At 35.3% G+C, this 27508-nt stretch overlaps 1 protein-coding gene across 2 annotated transcripts in view; it reads right to left on the bottom strand.

Moving 5' to 3' along the window:
• LOC142339254 (uncharacterized) overlaps positions 1 to 27508 on the bottom strand; it is an 80653-nt gene that overhangs the window by 36290 nt on the left and 16855 nt on the right. For both annotated transcript variants that reach the window (XM_075389126.1, XM_075389128.1), the window contains exons 5-9: positions 21141 to 21373; positions 20627 to 20791; positions 11206 to 11317; positions 10546 to 10649; positions 9380 to 10043 (exon numbers count right to left, since the gene is read on the bottom strand). In XM_075389126.1, coding sequence (XP_075245241.1) covers positions 9380 to 10043; positions 10546 to 10649; positions 11206 to 11317; positions 20627 to 20791; positions 21141 to 21373 — 1278 coding nt within the window. The remainder of the gene's footprint in view (positions 1 to 9379; positions 10044 to 10545; positions 10650 to 11205; positions 11318 to 20626; positions 20792 to 21140; positions 21374 to 27508) is intronic.

Here is a 27508-nt window from a genome sequence, read left to right as displayed (position 1 = left end):
CGCCAATGCTACTAAAGTTGATATATTTGATCTAATGGTGCATATATGCCATTGTTGAAATCGATCAATGGGCAGCAATTGCTCGTATTTTGCCATGATATCATTCAGTCTTATAACAGGCACTTCCCCTTGACGTTTTAATGAAGTTACATTTGCTTAAGAGAATCTTTTGATTTCATTTAATGGCTTATGGTTTTGATGGCTTTCACGCTACGTGTTTTCACAAAAGTTGAGTTTTGGCTGTAACGTTTTTTGAGTTTATCCTTTTTGTAGTTCCGTCTTTTAGTTTCACTGCTGACAGGTCTCATTGATTCTCTAAAGAGGCACATATTAACATGTGAAATGAATTTTGTTTGTTTCCAAACTAATAAATTTTGAGTTTTGCTCCTATTTTTCTGTCATTTCTGTCAAAAATCTCCTTAGCGGTTCAAAGTGACTTTTTTTTGACTTTCTTTTGAGAAATCGTGAAATTCGAGCTCTGCTGTAACTGGTGGATTTTTGTCATTAAAAAACAATTTGAATCTCAACAATAATAGATCTCATCCACCCTAGGATATTGAATTTTACATTCAACTGGCGTTTTCACTTAATAGCTAATACCTGGCGTTTTCACTCAATACCCAACTTAAGTGATTTCTTCACTCATGACTTCAATTGTCAATGATTTTTTGCTTTTCTGTTAGTTTATTGTAACTAGGAAATAATGACCGCTGCATTCCAACATTAAAGGGTAAAAAACGTTCCATGATTTTAGAATCAGTCAAGACGCCACTAATGAATCTGACCCACCTAAGTTTCAAAACACTATTGAATTTTCACTTCATTTTTTTGTCGCTTTCGTTGCTTTGCTTCTCAATGTTTTTCAACACAGCTGGTGCTGTAATTTTGAGTTTTTCCTTCTTGTTTCTCGCGTAGGGGTTGTTGCCGCAAAAAAGCAGTTAGTGAAGGCATTAATTTTTACCATTTTTGGGTTGTAACTGAAGACCTGTAAAGCTATTTTAATTCGCTTTCATAACATTTCATCATCTTTGACATAAGTTACAATCTTCTAATCACGCGGCAAGAAACAAGAGTCACTTTTTTCGGTTACTTCTAACACTAAGTACCTCAATTCGTGATCGTAAGGTTAATTGTTACTGTATTCTATATGGTGATTTTTGATAATCTGTTTGAAAATTTTTGCTTGTTGAGCAAGCAAAAATCTTCAAACAGATTATGAGTTTATCCTTTTTGTAGTTCCGTCTTTTAGTTTCACTGCTGACTTATTGCTTGTTGAGCAAGCAAGATTAACCTCGCTCAAAATGACTTCTACAGCCACCTTTAAAATCTTGAGAAAGCAATCATTTGTCGACATGTTAGTTATTCTCAATGACAGGTCTCATCTGCTTTCTAGCAAAACCAAATTGAATCACTTTTCAGTTCCCATATAACAATTTTTTTGATGTTTGTTAATATTACATACCCGGTATATTTCCGGAGAATAGCCACCACCCCATTGATTCCCATTGGGATTGATAAGCTAAGACTTACGAGAACAAAATTCAAGTAACGGCCATCTCAAAAAAGGCTTTGTTTTGAATTTCTTGTTCGATACTCTAGAACTTAAAATCACTTTGAACACAATAACAAAAGCCAATAAGAAAACAAATAGAGCAGTCAAAATATTACAAGCAAAATATTTAACAAACTCTGAACTAATGTAAAGCAAAGCAATTTAGTGTAAAAAACGTTTACGATGCAAAAAAAGTATCATTATAATAGACTGCTGAGATGATTGCGGCTACGAAAAACATAGAGAAAAAGATTGCCGGAAAATAGCCGTCGTTGACGCGCTTCATGCACATTGGGATTGAAAGAAAAATAGAAAAGATAAAATTGACCAAAATTCAGTTTTTTTCAGTATCAAAAATTTTCTCAACAATGGGAAGCAGCAATAAACCCACACAACTATGTAATTCCGAAAAAAGCTGCAAAAACTTTAAAATACTTAGCTCCAAAAAAATTTAAGAGATTTTCGTTTTTTAGTCAAATTATCAGGAAACATAGCTGGCAAATTGCCGGAAAATAGCCGCCATTGACGTGCTAGACGCACATCGGGATTGAAACAGAAAAAAAAGAAGAGATAGAAATTTACGAAAAATTTCACTAAGTTTGAAAAATTCTTCTAATTCAGTGTGCAGTTTCAGTTAGATTCTAAACCTATAGGTCAGCTTCTAAACTTGGGTATTAAGCTTATTACTAATATCAGCTAGCAATCGCTCTAATGAACTTTGATAACCTAATTCAAAAAAACTTAATGACCGGGTTTTATCGGTTTATCCCATTTCTTTTGATTTTGCTCTTGACATTGACCTCGTTCACTAAATAACGTAATTCAATGCTTAAATTAATTATCCTAAAAATCCATTCAGTCAGTTGAAACAGTGACTGAAGTAAGTCAGAAGTCAAGCGTGAAAATTGTGACTCATGTAAAACCAGAACGTGATCAGAAGGTAAAGCGAATTAAAAAAAGGATAGCGTCTAAACAATAGATGTTTGAGAAGCTGACAGCGGCTATTAAAAAGTACTACAAAAACTCAAAATTTAACTAATAATTTTTGAGAAAAGTAGTGTCAAAGTCATGAAAACTAATAAGCTAATAACTCGGACCATTAATAAGGTTCTTTTGCGCCTCATTATCAACCAATGAGACAGACCTGCTTGATGATACAAAGTGATAAGACAACAGAATTAATTTTTGAAAGTAGGCAAAATCAAATATTCTTCAATGTTTTTTGACAAGTGTTCGGGTCAATTTTTGATTCCACTTTTAGGGTAGTTTAAAAAAAATAACGTCTTAAACCTACTATTACTTTAGCTCCCTTTAGTACTTCAGCGTGACCAAAATCACCACTCTAGTTTGACTTCTCACTGAAGAGAAAAAGCCGAAAAAAGCGTGAACAGATCTTAAAAAGACAGCACACCAAAACAATCCAAATTTATTTGGATTGTAAAAAGGAGAACGCCTAAATAGTAGCCACTGAGATGCTGACGGCGGCTACTAAGAAAAGATAAACAATATTGCCATAAAAATATTTTTTTGTTGTTGTCTCATTAAAACATGTTTTAATTTGAAAATCAAGACCATATCAGCCCTCTAATGTGGTTTTTTAAAAGTTTTAATTCAATTCCTAGCTCAGGTTATTTACTGCAATACTTTTTATTTTTGAACAATTTCAGTGATTTTTTAATCCTGCCCTGTTTTGTTGTTATTCATATGCACCGATGTTTTTCCGTTATGTTGTCGCGTATTGGAATTTTAAAATGATTTTTGTTGCTTACTGACAATGAATGGTACGAAGTAGTAAAGAATTTTTCTTCTGTGGCCAAATATTTTTAATTTAGACGCCACCAGCAGTTCTCCATTCTCGTTGTCTCTCATTTTTTGCATATTCCAAGTTCGTGCGTATTGTGCAATTCATCAACATGTTGTCATTGCTTCTTCTTTAGAATTTTTAACACTACTTTTCGAAAAATTATTTATCGAGGTTATTTTTAGTTTTCTCGTTTTTTAATTGCGTATCAAGGGTCGTTTTTGTTAAAAATCGAAGACTGCCATAAACGTAAAAATTTTATTCAAGTTTTCGGTCAATTCAATTTTTTCGGTTGAAATGGATAGAAATTGAATTCAGAATCTCGAATTCAGAATCTGGCGAAATTTGGTGATTAAGTGATAAAAAATTGCTTTTGCCTGAAAAATTGTAATAGCTTGTTTCTTCCCTGACCAAATGTTTTGTCCAGTTGAATTTCGTCCACGCTAGTCTATCAACTATGAGAAATTTGTACAATAGACAGTAACGTCAAGAAGTAAAGTATGCTAAATTGCAGATCTGTCTTACCCTCATTTCAAAACATACCCGGCAGATTGCCGGAAAACAACCGCCGTTGATTCTCATAACCAGGAATGGGAATGAAAGACGAGAAAAAACTAATGAAAATAAGAAATTTGTACACAAAACAATTCTAAAGTTCGAATTACTTCGATGTCATTTTGGAGCTGAACATACTCCTGTTTCGTATTCAGACGACACAGGGGCTAGTATCAATACCAATAAGCATTAGAGATGGTAACTAAGAACAAAGTTCGAATAACGGGCATCTAAAATTGGGCTTCATGGGTTTACCGTTTCTATTTCTGATTTCGTTTGAGACTGACTCTGTTCATTTTGAATTGCTTTGATGCGCAACTGCTGTTTAAAAAGACTTTAAGCAGAATGAGAGAAGAGAAAAACTAGCCTAGGGAAGTCAAAAGATTTCATGCAAAATGTCGAACAGGCTGTGAACTGTGGTAAAGCGAAAAATTTTAGTACGAAGAAGTAAGAAACCATAACAGGACAAGTCCTGACGTACAATTCGGAGAATTGTCATTGATTAAACAGAACACTAGGCCTAGAAGGCACAATGATAATATTGGAAAAACAATTTTCAAAAAAATCAGATAAAAAACAGTTAAACATAGCTGGCAGATTGCCAGAAAATAGCCGCAATAGCTTCGTAGATCTGCAGTCTCCAATAAACAGTAAAAGAGACAGACCAAAAAATTCGCCTTTTCATTGAAGGCTTATATGTTATATTTTGATTAAAAATCTGTATAGGTTTTTGCTGCCTCTATTAGCTGCTCTCAAATAACCTTCATTTAGAGTGACACACACCCATTTGACCTTATCTATTTGAATTAAAGAAATAAAAGTCAATTTCAAAGTGAGGAAGTCATTTTTGAGAGTGAGGTAGGTCACAATGTGAATAAAAATTTAATCACGCGATTGTACAAAAAACTCGCTCCACTAAGAGCGAAAAATGACGTCACACACGCACTTCAGTTGAGACTGCATGAGCGAATGAACAAAAAGCAGATTTGAAGTGGTCGTGACGTCATATGGTCGTAACAAAAATCGCGACAAAATAAAAAAAACCAAGAGAAGGCCAATAATAGCCTCAGATATCGCTATGCGGCTATTAAAAGAACTTCAATGTCAAAATGCAACATTAAAACCAAAAACTCTTAGCGAGAAAAAGAAATTTGGTTCAAACAAACAAATTAGGCCTGCAAAGAAAAATGAATCAATTGGAAAAATCATTTAGCAAAAATCCGATTCAAAAAATTGAAAAAAAACAGTAAACATTCAAGTGAAATTGCCGTATGTGAACAAAAAACCACCAGCGATAAAGCGAATTTTCGTTCATACACCGTTTCCTCTGTCTACTTAAAAATTCGGTTGAAAAAATTTCACACCCCAAAACTAATCGCTTTTTCGCTCCAATTCCTGTTTCAGCCTAACCAAAATCATCGCTTCGATTTGACTTCAAAAACCATACGTATTGACCAAACAAAAAACTAGACCTAAGTATGGACAAGGACTGGTTTGAAAAACTCGTTTAGAAAAAAATTCTATCAAAAAAATAAAAAAAAATACATAAAATCAAAGGAGAGCGCCTAAATAATAGCCGTTGAGAGATTGACAGCGGCTAATAAAAACTAAGTTATCGATTAAAATGGGCGAAACAAACACAATTTTTTAAACATAACGCGCAGATTGCCAGAATCAAGCCGCATTAGCTTCAAAGATCTGCAGTCTCAAAAAAACAGCAACAGAAAAAGAACAAAGAGAAATTTCTTTTTGTTAAATTCTGAAATGTTATATGATTGCAAATCTGTATAGGTTATTGCTGCTTCTATTGGCTGCTCTCCAATAACCTTCATGCAGAGTGACAGGCACTCACGTGATCTTATCTCTTTGAGTTAAAGTAAAGCAAAGTCAGTTTCAGGTCAGGAAGTCATTTTTGAGAGCAAGGAAAGTCACGCGTGACCAAAAACGTAAGCATAACCGACTACCGTCGGGCGAATTCCTCTCAAATGACCAGCGAGTGATTGCCTTCGTGCGTCAGTAGCTAGTCACAGCTTAGTGGGGCTTAATTGAGGTGGCGTGAGGTGAGCGCAGCGGGGGGGGCTGATGGGGGCAACGGTGGGAAGGCATTTTTTGGCTGCACTGGGCGGCCCTTATGGCCTGAACCTACACGATATGCAGGGGTGGGGTGTCTCTAAGAACAGCCCTTTGGACCATTCGAATAATTCCCCAATACAGATTCTGTGAATCGCATACCTGGAGACTAGTGAGCTGAAAGGCTCTAACAGCGCTTAATGCCCGCTGGGCGCTACCTATTTATCCCGTTTTTGAGGACGAAAAGTCAAATGGATCAGACAAAAATTCGGTCAAGTGAAAAATCACATAGAATAAAAAATACAGGACAAATATAATTGCTACAAACTTCGTCTGAGATCAAATAATTGCGCAAGTGAACAAAAACTTGCTCCAACAAGAGTTAAAATCAGTTGAAATTGCATGAACGAATGAACAAAAGGCAGATTTGAAGTGGTTGTGACGTCATATGGTCGTAACAAAAATCGCGACAAAAAAAACAAAGAGAAGGCCAATAATAGCCTCAGCTATCGCTATGCGGCTATTAAAAAACTTCAATGTCAAAATGCCGCATTAAAACCAAGAACTCTTAGCGAGAAAAAGAAATTTGGTTCAAACAAACAAATTAGGCCTACAAAGAAAAATGAATCAATTGGAAAAATCATTTAGCAAAAATCCTATTCAAAAAATTGAAAAAAACAGTAAACATTCAAGTGAAATTGCCGTATGTGAACAAATAAACCACCAGCGATAAAGCGAATTTTCGTTCATACACCGTTTCCTCTGTCTACTTAAAAATTAGATTGAAAAAATTTCACACCCCAAAACTAATTGCTTTTTCGCTCCAATTCCTGTTTCAGCCTAACCAAAATCATCGCTTCGATTTGACTTCAAAAAATCATGAAATTGTGTGAACAGATCTTAAAAAACATAGCCGGAAGACTTCCGGAAGCAACTCGGAGTACAAAAATTGACTACCCTAACATAAATGATCCTCAGAGCTGATTATGCTAATTAAATTGAAACAAGCAAAAAATTGCGGCTCGAAAACAACTACATGCAAAAACCTTTCGACATTGTTAGTTCTTATTCAAACAACGACTGCCCACTTACAGAAAAGCGACAAAACAGTTCATATAGAGAAAACCAAGGAACAGAAAGAAAGGAACGACAATGTAGAAAAAACATTTTTGACAAAAACATTATCAACAAATTGCTGCAATGCTATTTCCAACCAATTATTTGGCAAATAAAGTTTATTACTGCTTCTGTTCAGGCAATTACCCAACCAACACCTGCAAAAACTTTAAAAAAAACGAAAAAACAATAAAAAAATTTAGGGATTTGTATTATTTTTGTTCAGTAAAACTGCCCTTTCTGACTTTCAATAGCACCATAAGGAGCATAACCTATAAAATAGCTCCAAATTTAAGATTGAACAAGAAAAACTATAGCCAGATGCTTAAACTGAGCAGAAACATCCAAACAAATTGAAAACACAAAAATCGACTAAAATTTGCTTAGACTTACTTATTTATCTTGAACTCAAAATCGAAAACAATTGGATCGAAAGCCGACCGAAACCACTGAAACAGCTAGTTTGAACCACAGAACACCCCCAATTCCATAAAAATTTGAAACATACCCGGCAGATTGCCGGAAAATAGCCGCCGTTGATTCCAATAAGCATGATTGGGATTGAAATAACAGAAGATATTGAAAAAAAAAGATTTTTGTACAAAAATATTTTTTTAAGTCCGATTTATTTTGATGGCATTTCGTAGTTGAACAAACTTCTGTTTCTTAGAGAGAGGCTACAGTGGCTACTATCAATAACAATAAGCATTAGAGAGAGGTAACTAATACTTGTAGGACCGACGTTCAAATAGCGGGCATCTAAAATTGGGCTTTATGGGTTTATCCCGTTTCAATTTCTGACTTCAATTTTTTATACTGACTCTGTTCATTTTGAATTGCTTTACTGAGCAACTGATGTTCGAAATCACTTTTAGCAGAATGAGAGAAGAGAGAAACCAGCCTAGAGAAGTCAAAAAGATTTCACGCAAAATGTTGAAAAGGCGGCAAAATGAGGTAAAGCGAAACATTTTTTTATTCGACGAAGTAAAAAAAAATAGGAGCGCTATAATAGCCGGCTGAGAAGATGAGGGCGGCTATTAACAACAATACAACTGCTAAAAAGGCGAAAAACATGGCAAAATGGTAACAATAGCTCAATTGAATCAGAAACATCATTTTTTGATTCAGATGGTCAAAAAGCTTTCAAATGCACTATTAGTAGTTTGGGTAAACGCCGCAAACATTTTTGACAGAAAAAAATGCAGTTTAAACTAAAAACATAAAGCGACTAATGTCAGAAAAATTACTCTCGAACGACAGGCGGGTGGAGAAACATTTAGTCCACTGGGATTCGAACCATTGACCTCCCGCTTCATAACCTTATGCACTACCAACTGTGCTATTTGGCCCTTAATTTTGCTATTCTGCAACCAACTTTATATTAGCAACAAGAGTGAGAGGAAAAGAGATCACTCAAAAATGATGAACGAAAGCGTGAAAAAGTCACCCGAGAAGTCAAAGAATGTTCTAGAAAAGCGCAAAATGGTCAAGCGAAAAATTTGCATAAAAAACCATCATGTTTACAATAATTGCTATGAACTTTGTTCAAGGGCAATCAAAAACTGCTTTAAAAATGCAGCACGTGATAAAAAAAAATTTGCTCGCTGAACGAAAATTTTTTTACTCCTACTTTTATCGCTCTCTCTCAAAATTACAGAATGAACAGAAAACCACTCTCTCCACTCTTCAGCAATTTGACCAAAACACTTGTTTTCACGCATTTCACTTCCTGCTTCAAATACACTCCAACAAAATTATCGATCAAAACATAGCCGGAAGAATTCAGGAACACACTCCCAAGATACCTTCGCCAAAAAGCAGCCTGTCAAAATTCTAGTTTCTGATTGCAGTGAGCATCAAAAAAGAGAAGACTATCTTAAAGTGAAGAATATCTTTAAAAAATTTAACAAAAGTAATCTTAGTTAAATTAAAAAAAGACGCTCCACCAATACTTCTCTTCGAGTCGTAAAAAAGACAGCGCCCCAATACAATTCAAATTCTTTGAATTGTAAAAAATAGGAGCGTTATAACAACCGGCTGAGAAGCAACCGGCTGAGAAGCAACCGGCTGAGAAGCATACTCTGAACATCTGCATACTCTATTATTTTTAAGCAAAAACGTCATGCATTTAGACATTCATCATTTACCAATCTGTGGAAGACAGTTCACGCTTTACAACTATGGAGCAACTTTAAGGATAGCAAAGGCAGAATAAATTCTCCAATTGTCTTGCATTTTGTGCGGGAAAATAAACGGAAAATACAGATAATGGAATGCTATCATACCTAGTGGGTTCTTAGCGACAGATATGTCAGTCAAGCTTCCGAACTCCTTGTTTCCAGGGCTACATTTCCTATCGCCAGGACTGCTCAACGTCGATGCTTCCTCCAGCTTCGAATACCTATCGTGCAAGTCTTGGTTCTTCGCTTTCAAGTCTCCCAGTCTCTCGCGGAGAAACGTGATGTTCGACTTTGTGTAACTCAAATCGGGAGCGTGAACACTGTCAGAATTGTTTCCAGGAGAAAAACCCGGTTCCTTCTTTTCAGCTTCGCTAACTGATTTGTTCGATTTAGAACCTTCATCAGAATTTTGGAAGAAATTTTCCGAATCTTTGGAACGTTCCGACTCCAGTATTTCTTGATTTTTCTTATGAGGTCCATTTTGCATGTACTGCTGAATGCCTTTCGGTATATCACTTCTTCGATGTGGTTTGACATCCTCGGATGCTTTTTCTTCCACTGAATCAAATTTGATCTCCGGTGGCTTTATGCCGGGTGAACTTCCCAAGGCTGGACTTGAAGTGAACAGATGTTCCGGGGAGCTCTGAGACACTTGCCTGGTTTCCTTTTGGACAACTGGCTCCGAAGTTGAGTCTACCTGCGACTCGCCTTCCTCGTCAATAGTTGAGAAGGTCTTTGTCTGGTTGAGAGACATTTGCAACATCTCAACCTGAAACACACAAAATGCTTGGTTGATGATCAATTATTTAATTACCACGCACATAATTGAACTTGAAAACAAACCTGAGAAGTTCAATACAGGTCAATCTAATCAACGCCTGTTGCATATATCAATTGCAGCAGTTGCACATTTTTCAATGGAATAAATAGTTAGTGCCCGTTGAACATATCGCAGAAAAATCTCAATAAGCAGCCAAATATATGTTTGTGCCAATTATAGAACTAAATTTTATATGAACAGTGGCAGTTAAAGAGTGGCTTAATAAACTTCGTACTTTTATAGGCAAGGAACTGGGTTGAAAACTCTGTTCAAACATAACAGCAGTCGTAGAAACGGGAGTTGATTTATTACAACATTTCAAATAACTTCTAGATGACGTCAATAATCATGTGCTAAATGTCGATTGAAGACTCTGGATAAATGTCTGACAAAGAGGCACGAATCCGTGTAGGGTAATCCACTGAAATGTTGAGTAAGAGGTATGACTGACCTTCTTATTGAGCAGTTCTTTCTCTGTGTGTAAATCAGATATTGTATGTTTATGCAGATTCAGCTCCTCAGTCAGTGCGTCAATCTTAGCTTTGTCAGCTGCAGCTGAAATACAAAATCATTTATGAAGAAATGAAACAAAATACGCTTATCACAGCATATCTTGTGTAAACATAACCGATAAAAATCGCCCGAATTGCTCCACTAGCTTTGGTTGTTGCTAACATTACCCTAAGGAGGCTAGCTTTACTAGGCAGAGGAGGGGAGGGGGGGGGGGGCAAGAAAAGTAGGCACTCAAAACTTTCTAAAAATCCAAAAAGTCACAACACCATGAAATTATGCCTTCTCGGCATTTTGTGCAAGCCGATAGAGACTACTGCATAGCATCAGATGGCAAGAGATGTAACTACACAGGCTAATGTGACTTCCAATACCATCTCCACTTTGTATGTATGTTTACTTTGAACTAAGAGGTACGTGAACTATGTCAAAGCTATACTTAACAGTGAGAAAATTATTATATACAAACCCGATCACAGTAGGCGAACAACCACGTCGCCAATAAAAACTGTCGTCCAAAAAGCTTGCTTCAATTGTTGTCATCATCACATCGGAGGTCGAAAATTCGAAATTATAATCTACTGATTGAAACAAAACTTACCCTCTTGTTTTTGTCGCTGAGGTGATGCTGGGTAAGATCTATCTTTCGCAGCCAGTTGTTGTTTGAGAAGATCATTTTCTCGTTTCAATTCGTTCATTGCTTCTTCAAATTCCTAAATTGGCAAAGCAAAATTAGTTTTATACACATAAAAGAAACAATGAATAACCTGAATATTTAAAGACTAGTGTAAGCCTCCAGGTAGTTTATTTTACAGGTTTTATGTTAGATGAGTAATTGACACAATATTACAAAATTAAATATTTCAAATTACACTTACATTAATTACAAATGGGAACAAATCAAAATTTATTTTATTGTTTTTAAGAAATCACGAAAATTTGAAGTCACGCCAACTAAACTTTACCAAAACTTTGTTTTGAACAGTTTGCATCAAATTGTTTAAAGAAAAAATCTCTTCGATTTCTTAAAAATGTAGCGTAATTACATGGGCAGAATAAAAGATTTATAGTTAACTTCAATACATATTCGGATTACATTTTTTATCGTACTCCTTACACTTTTATCGGATTACACTTTTATCGTACACGCTGCTACTGCCCAGCTTAATTTTTCTAAGGTAACGATTAAATTGTTATCAATTATGCTCAATAGTGCGGCTGGATATTGTATATGGCTAATTACAAAATAATTCATAACAGTAGAACCTTTTTTGGTAGGCAGTCTTTCAAGTTGTATAAGCATTTAAAACTTTGGGCCATTTTCAAGAGTGCATTCTTAATCTCTGTTTGATAGTTGATTTCATTATCTATAGTTACACCCAGATACTTCACTTCAGTCTTCTCTTCTATTTTTGTTCTCGAATTTGTACTGATTGTTGTTGATTCTTTCGCCAAATACAATAAACTCAGTTTTTCTGCATTTAATTAAAGTGCCAGAGACATAAACTCGTCCAGTATAATTTCTATTGAGTGTTCAAGTGACTTTTTACAAATATCAAGGTTGTAATGTGGTGTCAAAAGAACAGCATCGTCAGCGTATTATCGGACCTAGAACTGTATCCTGGGGACCCCCTGATGTAATTGAATCCAGTCCGGGATTTTATCATTCACAATTACTCTTTGCATGCTACCGCTCAAGAAACTTGATAAAATTTTCACTGATGAATCATTGAATCCAAGGCATTTCAATTTTTTTAAATAATATAGGATTATTTAATGAGTCGAAGGCTTTTCAGTGATCAAGAGGGGCACACGTGGTAAACTTGTTTTCGTTCAATTCCTTCCTAACGCGCTCTATGAAGTAAACTAATGCTTCTCTTGTGAAAAATTTTCTCAAACCGAACACGGCTGGTTAATAATTTTTTACAAGTAAACAGTGTTCCATCTGCGCTTTGTATAGTTTCAGAGAGTGGCAGGTGTAAAAGAAATTGGCCTATAATTGGTTGGATTATCTGTCTCACCTTTTTTGTACAGGCGAATCGTATTGGCTAATTTTAATTCGGAATGAAAAGTTTCCTCCTTAAGGTAATCATTGAATAATTCTTTTTGGGGTCTTGCTAATACTGCCGAAGCATCACTGACAGCCCATGCTGGCAATGTCGGTCCTTAAGGTTTAGATAGGTTCAGCATTCTGAGGACTTGTAATGATTCATGTTTTGTTATGAAACGGAATGAAAAGTCATTATTTTTTGCAAGTTGCTCGAAACTTGGCTTTAAGTGAGGAGCCTGTTGAATAACGTCGCCTAGTTTGCCAATGATATAATTCAAGAGATTTGCTATTTTTTGCTCTGTTAAAACTTCACCGGATGAGATTCTGAAACTTTCAAAGATGTGGCTGTTTTACAGCAAATTCAACATCATCTAATCAATTCCATTTTAAGCGCTCGGATTTGGAGGTTTGTATAAGCTGTTTTCGAAAAAGCAGAAATCATAAAATTTCGAACCCAGTGTTTTTGTTTTTTCCAAAATTAATCAATTCACATTCAGTTAAGAGCCTGTCAGCTTTGATTTTTTTCTCGCGTTGTCGTAGAGACAAATTTGTTAGAAAGAATAAAGGGGTTTCGTTACGCACAAAGATTTTTCGCATGAGAGCATGCTTTTGTATAGCTATTGAAAGGAATTTTTTAAACTCAGTAAGTTTTTTCTGTGCAACTTGATCAGAGTAAAAATCATGCCAGTTTGAGCCTTCTACCGTTTCCCGAAATTCAATTTTATTAGTTATTTTTGTCAAAAAATATATAACAATACATATACTTTTGACAAAAGAACTATAAACAATGGCTGACATATTGGAAACAAATTTAGAACCATGGTCGGCAAAAAGTCATATTGATCTCTTTGATCCGAATCAATAAACAATGGCAAACAACGAATAGCAAAACAATAGGAATTAAAGAAAACGATTTTTAACAATTTTTGGAGATCTTTCACTTTTTGAGCTAATTTTGTTGAACTTTCAGAGAAATTTTTATTTATCTTTCAAAAATATGTTGAAATCAAATACTAATAAATTCATTTTATCTGTTATTATCGTAACTAAGCTGTTTATTTTTATCACTTTGGGCTAATGTTTGGCTACTTAATCAAAATATCAGATAAATTGGCGCCAAATCAGGAAATTTAACTAATTTGATTTATGCCTTTCCCTAATCACTGTTAAATTTCCACAGAAACAATGTTTGTAAGTTATTATTTTCATTTCTACAGTTTTGCTTATGATCATATTTCTAATCAATAATGTCCTAAATCGCAATGAAGAAAATTTACTCATTTCGTTTTTGCTACTTGTTTCATTTTTGCCAATTGTTAACATTAGGTTTATAATGAACACAAAAACCTCAAAAACAGTCAATCTTTTCACTTCCTCCATTTTTTTCATTTTCTTGGAAAACGAGACTTTGACAACATAGTCAGCCGGGAGTATAAAAAGCTGGTTAATAAGCAGGTTTTTAAATCTCATTGATACTAATTTCATATTCTTCCTTTGAGTGGTTTCTTCCTAAATGAGTTTTCTCAAGCAATCTTTCAGAAAATTTTGTCATTTCAGTTAATCTCCGCAAACTCATTTTGTCAACCAATATCACCTTTCGCCCTCCTTCCCCCTATGCTAACCAAAAAAAATTATTATGGTTTTAATTGTTGATTTCTTCAACTCATCTTAATGACAGAGTTTGTAGAATAAAGAACGAAAAAAATCTTATTTTAAGAGCATGTTCTTTTTAAAAATTTTTGGATGATTGTATCCTCTTATTTTAGAGTTAACGGCTACCACAAAATGTGTTTTAGTGAAATTAATTAGATTTAACTAAGGCTGCTTGTTGTTGTTAAGAGTAAGAGACAATAAAAAAAGCATAACTAAAAAAAGCAAAACTACTACCCACGGATAGTTTTTTTTCCGAAATGAATAGTGTCAAAAACATTAACCAAAGGCTCACTCAAAAACGACTTGAGGAGGTTAACAGTCGTGAATATAGAAGAGTCGATCAAGAAACCAAAGTCGATGAAATATTCTGACAAGGTTGATACCACCATAAAATTTGCAGGCGAAAGACCACAGATAGTAGAGTGTTCGATGAGAAATTGTAGTCGCATGTTTGCGACTACAAAAGAAATGAACATACATGCGAGGAACGATCAAGATGTAACAGCAATGGGAACAGAAATAGATCCGGAATTGATTGTAATACCTACAACAACACCGCTTTGCTGCCGCTTGAAAGGCTGTAATAAGTCATACAAGACAGTAGGCTGGTGGAAAGCTCACTTGAGAAAAGCTCGCCCGCAAAGCGTGGTAGTTGAAAGTCTGCGAAGAACTGATATTAAAGCAGCAAGTACTGAAGGATCAGTGGCACAAACAAGCTCAGATAAAACTGTGGACAATAACAGTCAAGTGTTTCAATGCCCGATATGTGCTCAAAATTTTGATGTCAAGAAGAGCTTAGTGAATCGCTGCTACGTGAAACACGACTGGTCCTACAGTAAAGGCAGAGAAGTCAGAAGGAGAGGGGTTAGAGGCTCTCAACCAGGAGACTCTCCTCTACCTAGAGATCCGGACAATCCGGGGGCCCCGTCTCATGGGAGTTAAAGGATCTGATCTGATCGTCTCGTTACGAACCCTCAAAGGTCTGTTGACTAAATACCCGCAGCTGGAAAGCTTTTCGCTACCTACCAATGGGAGAGGCCACCAAACAAAGGCTTGGACAAAAAAACCAAATGAATATTGATTCTTTTGTGAATAATCAAATCATATTTGACTTACCAATAATGATACTGAGTGACAACGCAACGAAAATCAACACAGAAAAATTCAAAAAAACAATAGCCGTTTTTTATAAAATAAATGAATTTTAAGTAAAAAAACATCCATTAGCTATTATCTGGAGACCATTACTCAATCAATCAAAGCCTTATTAAAAGCAAACATTACTCAATGAAACTAAGTGAACATAACCGACTAACGTCGGGCGAATTGCTCGCAAACGACCAGCGAGCGTTTGGCTTCATCAGTAGCTAGCCACAGTTTAGTGAGCCTAGCGTTTGCTTGATTCGCCTCTGCAACTTTTGGTTTTCTAGCCTTGTTAGTAAATAAATCAAAAAACTGATATTTAAAAAATTTGCAAAATATTGCAAATTTTAAAAGAGCTTCCAGATTTCGCAGTGAAATGTTCAAAGTTTTTTTTTGAAAGTTTTCAGTGAAATAATTTCGCAGTGAAATGTTCAAAGTTTTTCTATAAATTTATGTCAAGTAAGCCATCTGCAAGACTTGAAAAGCTTCGTTGGCCAGTAATAATCAAACTCAGAAAAGGACAAAAATATTCAAAAATTTTGAAAACAATCGCAAATTTCAACAAAATCTTGCTAAAATTCAAGTATTTAAAACCATCAAAACCATTTCAATGTTTCAAGAGACTAGCCAGTATCCCTATTGCAAGCTTTAAAAAGTTTCACTGACTCAAAGATCCATAAACATGGAACTTTCCGACAATTTGAAAAAAAAAATATCAAAAACTTGCTAAAGCAATATCTGGAGTAATGAAAACATCGATAACCATTCCATTTACTCTAGAAACTATTGGACAGCTTATCATCAAGCCTTGGAGGAGGTCCCTAGAACCCTTGTGCCTAAAAAAAGAAAAAAAAACAAGAAAATTCAAAAAACTTGAAAAAAAATTGCAAATATTTTTCAAAAAGTTTCGTGGCTCTTGAGGCTGGAGAAACCTATAAAAAGACAAAAAATTAAAAAACTTGAAAAAAATTGCAAGTTGCATGAAAAACTGCCAAAATTTGTGAAAAAAGATGAAAAATATTCCATGGCCAAAAAAATTTTTCCCGTAACCTATTATCAAACCCTAACGGAGATTTTCTGTTCCTCTGAAAAACCTGAAAAACGACAATAAAAGTAAAAATTGCGAGTAAAAAAATGCTAAAATCGTGTTGTTGAAATCTTGAAAACAACTCCATTACATTTAGAAACTTTACAGTAACCTATTGTCAAACCCTAGAGGAGAATTCTTGGCTCTTGAGGTTTCAAAAACCTAAAAAGTGACAAAAATTTTCAAAAAAAACTTGATAATAGGCAAGTTTATCAAAAAAATTGCTAATAATTGTCATATTAAAAAAATGAAAGCAATTCCATGGCAACTAAAATTTTTTCAATAATTATTATCAAACCCCTGTGGACGTCTTCTGGCACTGCGTCTGGTAAGACGTGAATGATGGGGAAAAAATGTGAAATTGCACCTTTTGTCAAAAAGATGCTAAAATTCTCGATTTTGAAATGTTCAAACCATTCCACCACCACTAGAAACTATGCAGTTAGCTTTTATAAAATCCTAGAGGAGGTTCCTTGACACATAGGGCTGAAAGAACTCAAAAAATGACAAACATTTTCAAAAGCTTGAAAAAATTGTGAAAATTAGTATAAAATTGAGTGTTTTTAGCGATCGGTTGCTCGTCAGTAGCCACCGGGGGGGGGGGGGAATGTCCACTGGGGTGCTGATCGGGAGGGAGAGGGGGGGTTTGGGCAACAGTGGGGTGGGGGGTGGGGGCAAAAGTGGGGGGGGGGGGGTGAACAGAAGGGTGTCTTCAACCTCTAAGAACCGTCCTTCACACCATAAGTATAAAAAACTTTGAGCTGAAACAGAGCTCAAAGTCTCTAAGAGCAGTTAATTCCCGCTGGGCGCTACCTCTTTATCCCCTTTTTGAGGATGAAAAGTTAAAAGCGTCAGACGAAAAATCGCATAAAAAAAGACCGACAGGACTAATATAATGGCTACAAACTTCGTTTGAGAGCAATTAATAAGACAGCGAAAGGAACAACAAATACGAGCAAAACTCTAAAATTCCTAATTCATAAAATTGAATCGTATCGAAGTCGCGGAAACATTAGCTGAAGTTCATTTAAGAAATAAATTCACTAATGACAAACTTATTTTTACTAATAAATTCTACAAAGTGGCTTTGCTGCCTTGAAAGGCGCAACCAATCAAATCAACTGGAACTACCAAACAGACTATTAATTGCTCATTAGAAAGCCTAAGAGACATATACCATTGTTGACGATAAATGCCTACACAACAAAATGGCAATAAATAAGGGCAACCGTCAAAATTCAAACTTATCGAAACAAATAGTATAAATTAAAATGTTATAAATGATATAAAAAGCAAAATCTTTCCACTGAAAATGCTTAAGAGAATTTTAAATGCCACATTAAAAAAGACACTGTAACCTGTCATTAATGAGACCAAGCGATGATACATGAAACAGAACAGAAACGCGGGCAAAACTCAGCAATTGCAATATTTTACAAAATTACAGTGATGGGGTTATTAAATCCTTATCCGTTCACTGGTATATTCAATCAAATTCTATTTAAGAATCTTTCATGCGAAAGTGACGAGAAAAAAAAAGCGAAACGGGTGTCAAATTGCCGCAGATGAAAAATCCGTGATAAGATTAGACTAGAAATTTTCACTCCAAATTTATGGCAGTTTGAAAATAATCAAGCTGAAACCGACCCGAGTTTTCCTTTACTACTACAGCGTGATAAAAAAAATCTTTCGCTAGTTTGGCTTCTCATTGGCATGAAAAAGTCAAAAAAAGGTTGAAATAATTTTACAACGACAGCGCCCTAATACAATCTGAGCGCTTCGGATTGTAAAAATCATGCGAAGGATATAATAACCTCGATACCACTTCGCAGCTATTAAAAATTCAGTCAACTCAATTAGTACTCTGATACTAATCAATTTACCAACTATATCTTTCTTTTGCTTCGATATGTCAACTTCGAACAAAAGCGTGTGAGATGCCGTCCGAGAGACTCATTCTCATCTAAAACTTCATTCTTCATCCCCCAGATTGCGTTTTCTCAAAAGTTCCCCGCTGAAATTTACAATTCACTTGCTGCCCTAGATTATAGACCAATACGCGATTAGCCGAAAGCAAGTTTCGTATATATTAGTCAAACATCACTAATAAAAATTAAGTATAATTTGGCGAACACCCATTAAAACAGTCGACGGCAGAGCAGCAAACTTCATTAGATAATTTATAGGTTGTAAAGAGTTCGAGTAGATTGCTGACACTAAGTAAAGTCATTAATTTCAAAGATCATTGTCCCCACTACTTAAAATTTATTTACAGCTCGTAAGCTGACACTTTTGCTTGAGCGCTCTGTGAAATCAAGGTTCCCTACCATCAACATGCGAAGAACTAAGCATAACGATACTTAGACTACCTAAAAAATTCATCAGCAAAACAACATACAGCTCTAACTGTACCCTTATGATTTTGCAGACTAATTTTGCTATAACGGTGACTATCTAGGGTAACAAAAAAAGAGAGAACACTTCCACATCAAATCCTAGTTTAGCCAAGTGCAAATTTTCTGCTAACGGATTTCATTTTTTCGGGAACAAGCAAGTCAACTTTCAATCTTTAGAGGAGCTTTCAATAAGGTTTTCACTACAGCACTTCCTGTGCCGGAACAGGTGAAAACAGCATTTGATCTGTATAAATCTTCGAAGACTGAACTTTTCCAAATTATACATTTCAATTACAAAAAAAATTGGATCCATTGTGCTATCGTAGCAAGAAAATTAATACCCCAAATGGATTACACATAGTTAATTGCTATCTATGTTACCGCAAATTGCTCTTTGGGGTCTACGCGGCGCAATGAGAGCAGACTTGTGGTCAAAAAAACTGAAATTTAAAACTTTTTTCCTAAAGCCGGATCATTTTTCACATGGTAAAATATTTTTGTCAGAAATAAAGTCATCGCATGACAGGTGTAGCTCTCGAAAAAGAGCAATTTTTAATGTAGATTGTTTGACATCTGATTCTAAAATGTATTCGTTTTGAGCGTTTATTTTGGTTGTATTGAAAAGAAGAAATGTTCAAAGTTTGGAAAGCAGAGACTATTTAAAAATATTCTGAACAGATATATGCTATTTCTAAAAAAGCTGAATATTTGAATATCAATTGAATATTTTGCTGTTTTCAAAATATTCAATTGAGAGTATTTGATCTTTCAATTTCACGTAAGATGAATCAATCCTCTTTCGATGTGCACTGGACTTTAATGCACGGTTTAGTTGTTTTTCAATGAAAATAGTAGATAACGTTTAATGGTACATAGCACCAGGGCGCGACTGAGCACCAAATCTTCCATCAATTTTATCAATTGAGAATCAAGATTTCATTAAGTAAATTTCTATTATGCTGCTGGCCAAAATTTTTCTCTAAGCAGCAAAGAGACGTCTTAAGGACTGATCATTTTTAACGTAATAATTTTTTCCGAATAACTTGTGCTCCGTACGATATGAAAAGGCTGACTACTGCATAAACAAGCTACCGTCGGACACATTGCATTAACCACTCGGATATCAAGTCCTTGTAATAGCTTATCTTACAATCGCTTTTGTTTAAGCTACAGACTTAATTTCTGAATAAGACCACTTTATGCCACGCAAAAATCGTAAGACAAGCGTCAAAAAATTACCCGAGAAGTGAATGAAAAGAATGTTCTAGATAAAACGGTCAAGCGAAACGTTTGCATAAAAAAGACATTAGAATGTACGTTGAAATGTACGTTTTATAAACTCGTACTTCAATAGATTTTAAGCTGTTCATCCACTGGTTCTTCTCCATTGATCAATATTTTAGAAATTTGTAAATACTGGAGTTTGTCGCATCACCAAGTTCATTCAAAAGTTACGCAGGCAAGTCCAAATACTATGTAAAATTACAAAAATCAAGTCGAATCAGACCTATTGAAAAAACTACCCCCAGAGAAAGTTTGGAGATACTAGCGACGAAAAGTCGACTGTTTTTTTAAATCCTTGTTTTTTATGAATACATGATATTTAATGAAAACACTACACAGTCATCATTCAGCTTTGCAAACTTCTAGCTATTAAATTCTATGCATAACAAAATTTTAAAATTCAGCTAACAATGATGCTGTTCGTTTTATCCTCCAGTTCAGCCTTGAGATTTCTGGTAGACCTCTGTGCCTCCAATAGATCTGTCTTCAACTTCAGGATCTCATTGTCCTTCTCTGTGTTCTTTTTGTGCAACTCTTGAATCTCAACCTCCAACTCCGTAGTCGTCTTCTCTTCCTAAAAGATATGAAGAGTTTAAAAGCTGAGAACTCTTAATTGACGATAGCAAGTTGTAAATTCCTGCTAGCTTTTCTAAATTTCTTTCCAAATGACGTATTAAAATGAAGCTCCAAATTTCGAAGAACAGGTTTGATACTAAATGACACTGTAATTAACATATTTAAATTTATGAATGTAATTTTTTGTATTATACTCAATTTACTTTATAAGAATGGTTATATGGCTATGCAAAAGTCACATTGACATTCTGCCTAATCTAAGAGACGTCTCCAAAGTTCTCGATAATAATGCAAAAAAAAACTAATGTCAAAAGACCTCGTCGAAGTCCTACTCAACGTCAACTTACATCAGAGTGTCTAGGAGTAGAAACCGGAGTCCGTTTCTCGATATCTATGACTGTTGAGGGCGTGCTTCTTCCAGGGGTAGTCGGGGCTAGATCGTCTGCGCTCCCAGATCCTTTGGGAGCTGAGGATGTGAGTTTGGATTCTTTGGGTGAATACTTTTGCACCATTCTGGAGACGTCTATGTTACTGGTGTTATTGGCAGCCGGTATGTTTAACCACTCATCATTATCAGTTTCTAAACATAACTTGAGATAACAGTTTCTAGACATGAACTCAAAAACAATTGATCAAATCTTAGTTTTTACAAACTCAAAATACATTAATGGATAACCCAATTCAGCCCAACTTTATCAAACTGTTGTGCAAACGCACAGAAAGACGTCGAAAATCTAGATATGACCATTTATAATTGTTTTCATGGGTCTAGGAAATAAATCCCACGGAAAACAACCCACTTAACTTAAGATAGGAAATAAACCCCACGCAAATAAACCCCCATTTTAAAATTGAATTTCGGTCGTGATAATTTGTTCGGTTGTGATAGCTTCATATCAAGTCCCACGGGCCGCTGAGGCAGGGTCATGGCCCGCGAGGCATGGCCAAACACGCTAAATGCATAGCTCTTTAATAGTAAAGTGAGGGTTTATTTCCGCGGAGGTTTATTTCCTATCTAAAATGAAGTAGGGTTTTTCCGCAACCGGATTTCATTGGTAAATTTTTTTTTTTTTTTGATGAGAAGGCATCCAATGAGATATAATTTGGTGCCAGTGCAAACATAGCAAAAAAAATTGCCGGAAAATAGCCACCGTAGACCCGCTTGCGCATCGGTGATTAAATTCTGCATATTCGGCTAGATTCTAAAACTACACTTAATTCAGCCTCTAAACTGAAGGCTATCAAGCATAATACTAAAGCCAGCTAGCAATTGCTTTAAAAGAACTTTGATAACCTCAGGAATTATGACTTAATGACCGGGCTTTATATGCTTATCCTGTTTATTACGATCTTTTGATGTTGCTCATTTGACTTTGAACCTTTTAGCTACATTGCGTAATCCAATATGAGAAAAAAGTTAAAATCCATTCAGTTGAAACAGTGAGTGAAGTAAGTCAGCAGTCAAGCATGAAAATCGTGAAATATGTTGAACAAAAAACGTGACCGAAAAGGTAAAGAGAATTAAAAAAACATAGCAGGACAAGTCCTGAAGTACAATCCAAAACATTTTCATCGAGTAAACAAAAAACTAGAACGGACTGAGTGAATTGGGAAAAACATTTCCAAAAAAAATCAGATCGATTAAAATCAGAAAGTTAATATGCCGCATGTGTAAAAAAAATACCAGTAGCAAGAAAAAGCAAATTGGTTCAAACAAAAAGCTAGACCTCGAATGAACTATGAATGGGTTTGAAAACCATTTTGAAAAAAAAATCCGATTCAAAATCTCGAAAAACAGTAAAAATCAATGTGAAATTACAGCATGTTAACAAAAAACCGCGTGAAAGCGAACTTTTGTTCACACACTGATTTCTTACTCTACTTGAGTGTTCGAGTGAAAAAAATGCACGCCGCAAAACAACTCGCTTTTTCGCTTCACTTCCTGTTTCGGCGTGACCAAAATCAGTATTCAATTTGAATTCAAAATCATGACAATGCCTGAACAATCTTTGAAAAACATAGCCGTAAGACTCCGGAATCGACTCGAAGTAAAACACAACATATATAAGCCGACCACTCACTAACTGGAAGAAGTATTAGCTTCATTATACTACTCAATTTGAAACCAGAATAAACAACTAGGGAAAAAGCAATTTATAAAAATTTTTTATAGAAAATTTATATATAAGTTGCGACTCCCGGAGCATTGTACATTACACTTAGCGAAAACTCCCATCAACTTAGCCAAATACTTTAACTTAGCAAAAAACTCCCTTTAATTTAGTCCTTCATTTGGAAACTATCAAAACAACCTGAAAATTATAAATTTAGTCTGAAATAACTTTTTGGAGAGGGTAACAATTTCAAAAAACAAAAAATCAGCAATGAAAAACTAAATACACAGTTAAACATGAAACCATTATTTTGAAAGGCAGAAAAAACGGAAGAATAAGGCAAAAAACTTCAAAAACAGAAAAATTAAGCGAGAAAAAACCTTTTGACTTTTTCAGGTACCTAAAACAACTAATATTGCCGAAATCAAAAAGCCACAAAAACCAACGTAGGAGCTAATTTCAACCAAAAATGTGACCCTAACTACACAGAAAAACTTTAACTACACAGTTAAACATGAAACCATTATGAAAGGCAGAAAAAACGGAAGAATAAGGCAAAAAACTTCAAAAACAGAAAAATTAAGCAAAAAAACCTTTTGACTTTTTCAGGTACCTAAAACAACTAATATTGCTGAAATCAAAAAGCCACAAAAACCAACGTAGAAGCTAATTTCAACCAAAAATGTGACCCCAGATACAAAAAAAATGGACAAAAACCCACTAAAAAAGACTCTAAAACGGCGCAGTCACAAAAATAGCTCATGTCTGCATATAAAACACTCATATATCACTGAGATGAACAAAAAAGCTCCCGAACGTATAGTTATTGTTACTTTGATTTAGAAAAACCATTTAACCTAACAAGTAAAATAAAAAAACAGCTTCAAAAAAGCCGCACGTGATCAAAATGTTTTTTTTCACAGCTACTTTTATCGTTCTCTCAATAACGCTACATGAAAAAAACTCTCTTTCTTCTCTTTAATTCGTTCAACCGTTTGACCGAAACAGTTTGTTTTAACGTGCGGCATTGACTTTTACATCCTGTTTTAAATGCACTCCAAAAACATGGCCGGGAGAAAACATAGCCGGAAGAAGACATCTCGCCAAAAACAATGAAGAAAAAAAACTATCTTAATTGAAATAAAAAATTACTCAAAAGTAATTTAAACCAAAAAGAAACGAAAACTCAATTACGTTTTCATTTTCTACAAATACAAAATACAAACAAAATTTGAAGCAATTGCCACAAATTCATTGCACAGACAATTTCCGACTAGCGCAAATAAACACGAAAACAGCTCTAATATTGAAAAAGACAAAAACTAAGGAGTGAAGACAGACTTTCTCAAACTTTTTGCATTTTTTTGACAAATTTCAAAGAAAAAATTACTTGATACAACAGAACCTGTTTTTTTTTTTTTGTATCAGAAATTGCGAAAAAATCCCTTTAGTTATCAAAAAACTTCGAAAAAATCGAAAAAATTTGCTCAAACTTAGCGTATTTTCTTAAAAAATACAATTAATTTCATATTAGGGAAATCACAAGGCCACCAAAAACAGTTGAAATCAATCGGAACCAAAAAAATTTATCAAAGACAAACATGAAAAAGAATACAAAACCCCTAAAAACGCCTAAACTGACAAAATCACAAATATAGCTCATGATTACATGTAAAACTCTAAAATTTGACTGCCATGGTCACAAACGCTACTAAAAGTACTGTTACGTGTTGACGTTTCATAGAAAAACCACTTTACCCGAAAAAATTGAATTGAAAATCGAAAACATTGCATCGAAAAAACCGCACGTGATCAAAATTTCGCTCGCTTAGCAAGATTTTTTTCACAACTACATTGCTTGCTCTTCTTCAACAGAAGGCATGAACAAAAGAACCACTATTTTCTCCGCTTTTCGAACTTGTTCACTGAAACAACTTTTTCAAACTTTATTCACTCCCTGAACTTCCGGCTTCCTTGTTCGCTCACTTAACAAAAAAACAGTAAACCATAAAGCAGCCTCTTTGAGTATTAAAAATTATTGATGAAAAAAGACGCTCCACCAATACTCCTCTTCGAATCGTAAAAAAGACAGCGCCCCAATACAATTCAAACTCTTTGAATTGTAAAAAAGACACAGCACCAATACAATCCTATTCTTGGATTGTAAAAAACAACAATGTCCCAATAGCCGCTATCGCTTCGCTGCTATTGATTAATAAACATCGTCCTGACTTTACGAAAACCAATTGCAAAGTTAGCAGTAGTATTGATTGTCTGATCAAAAATAGAATGCAGGAAACAAATAAAAAAGAAGGAGCCAATGGGGAAGGTGGGGAAGGCAGATGAGGTACGAAAGGGGAGGGGTAGGGGTTGACCCCAGCCTACCGATTTCAAAATGGCCCTTACTACATCCCCTAATTCCTCACTAACTTCACTGAAACTTACACTTAGCGCTTACTAAGGCGCTAAGAAAGAGTCTTGATACCTTCGGGCTTTACAAGTCCATCGCATAAACGAGCAAAAGAGTATTAGAGAAAAAACGGTCAAGCAAAATTTTTGCATCAAAAAGGCAAACGTTTACAATAAATGCTTTACGCTTCATTGAGCGGCGTTGGGTCAATTCCTCTATACGAAAAAAACGATCAGCATAAAAGACGAAAATGACCCAAATAGATTCTATAAATTGTGTTCGAGAGCGATTAACCACTTCAAAGTGCTACTCCACTAGTCAAATGTTGCAGCGTCTATTTTACATCAAAGCAAATGCATTACTCACAAGGGAATACTGGACCAATGACTTCTCAACTTTGGAAACTTGTGACAACTTTTTGACCGTTGTCATAATAATAACAAATAATAACTAAACAAGATAACGATCCGCCCATGCAAAAATAATTAGCTGATTTGCAAATGATGATTCCTCTCTTATTGAAATTGCAAACCAGGCATCATATCTTATCAGGCACCTGCTCGATAGAGGTCTCAAATGTCAATATCATTCTTCAGTCGAGGTAACGAGGAAGACCTAATTGATTAACCTTTTCAGTTTGTCTTTACAGAAACAGCATTGATACATGCAATGCTCAAAACCATTCAATCCAAAAATGACATTGAGAGAACGCGTTTCTGACGTCAGTGTCACTGAAATATCTCGGTGTCACTAAAAATAAGAAGCCCGAAAAACGTTTCAAGTGATTGGAAGTCAGCACGATACGAATTGATGGATAGCCAATTGCTTTGACGAAGTCTTGAATGTGTTTCTTGCCGGCCAGGTATGCGTGTTGGCTTAGCAACCAAACCAAGGTCATCTCTATGCATCAAGCGTGCGAATTGCAGTAATGACATAGTTGACTTGAGATACAACTTATGGCAGCAACATAACTTGATTACAATGGCATTCAGCTGATAGCATCGCTATCTCACTGACAACAGCGACATAAGGAGCTTTGGAAGAGCCTGTTGAGCGAGCAGAATCTCAGCAATTCGCCAATTCAGACAAGAGAATAAATATACAGGCGATGATAGCCATGCATTCTTGTCTAATCTGACAGTTTCCTTGAAACTTATACTTACAGACTAGTAAGGCTCAAAGAGAACTAACTTGTCAGCGACTAAATGTTTCTCGAGAAAAAAAGTTAAATAGTCGATCAAAAATTTGCATTAAAAAACAATAGGACTAAGAAAATGCTACAACTTTGTTTGAGAGTAATTACTCTCATTTCTCGACTTGGCGACATCGAAAGGACCACTAGCCACAACAAATGCGGACCACAGCGGCAGAAATCTTCTCAAATAGAAATTGAAATTTTCAGACGTTCTGGTGAAAATAAAAAAACAGCCGCCAAATTCTCGTCGAATAGACGCCGTTGAGCCGCATGACGCACCTCGTGATTGAATCAGCAAAAGAGATCAAAATTGACAATTTTTTTTCCCAAAGCCAAAAAGTTTTCTAATTTGGTGTGCAGTTTCAGTTAGATTTTAAAATTATACTTAATTCAGCTTCTGAACTGAAAGCCATCAAGCTTAATAATAATGGCAGCTATCAATTGCACTAATGAATTTTGATAACCTTATGCACTTTGACTTTGACTTAATGAGCATTATATGCTTATCCTGTTTCTTTTGATCTTTTGATTTTGCTCTTTTAACTTTGACCGTAATCACTACATTACACAATTCAATGCGTGAAACAATTTAAAATCCATTCAGTTGAAACAGTGAGTGAGGTTTGTCATCAGTCAAACGTCAGAGTCGTGACTTATGTAAAACAAAAAATCTGATCAAAATGTAAAGCGAATTAAAAACAATCATAGCCGGTAGAATATCGGAAGCTACTCAAAGAGTCGTGCAATATAAACTAACCTTAGATAATTCAGAATTATCAAAAAAAAAAGAAATGAAACAGACATAAACTTAGTTAGACATAATTTTGGTTATTAATGTTGTTAGCTGCAAGGGGTACGCAGAAGGAAGCGATAGTTGGTAGGTTGGAGGTGCGGTGTTGGAGAGTGGTAAGCGAAGTGGAGGGGGGGGGGGGGGGGGGAGGCAGGGTTGACTTGGGCAGTTATGTAGGGTGAACGGGGTAAAGGGAGGGGTAGGTA

This window comes from Convolutriloba macropyga, chromosome 5 (genome assembly GCF_964194025.1).
Source record: "Convolutriloba macropyga chromosome 5, txConMacr16.3, whole genome shotgun sequence".
Lineage (NCBI taxonomy): Eukaryota > Metazoa > Xenacoelomorpha > Acoela > Convolutidae > Convolutriloba > Convolutriloba macropyga.
This window is presented reverse-complemented; position numbering and strand designations above follow the sequence as displayed.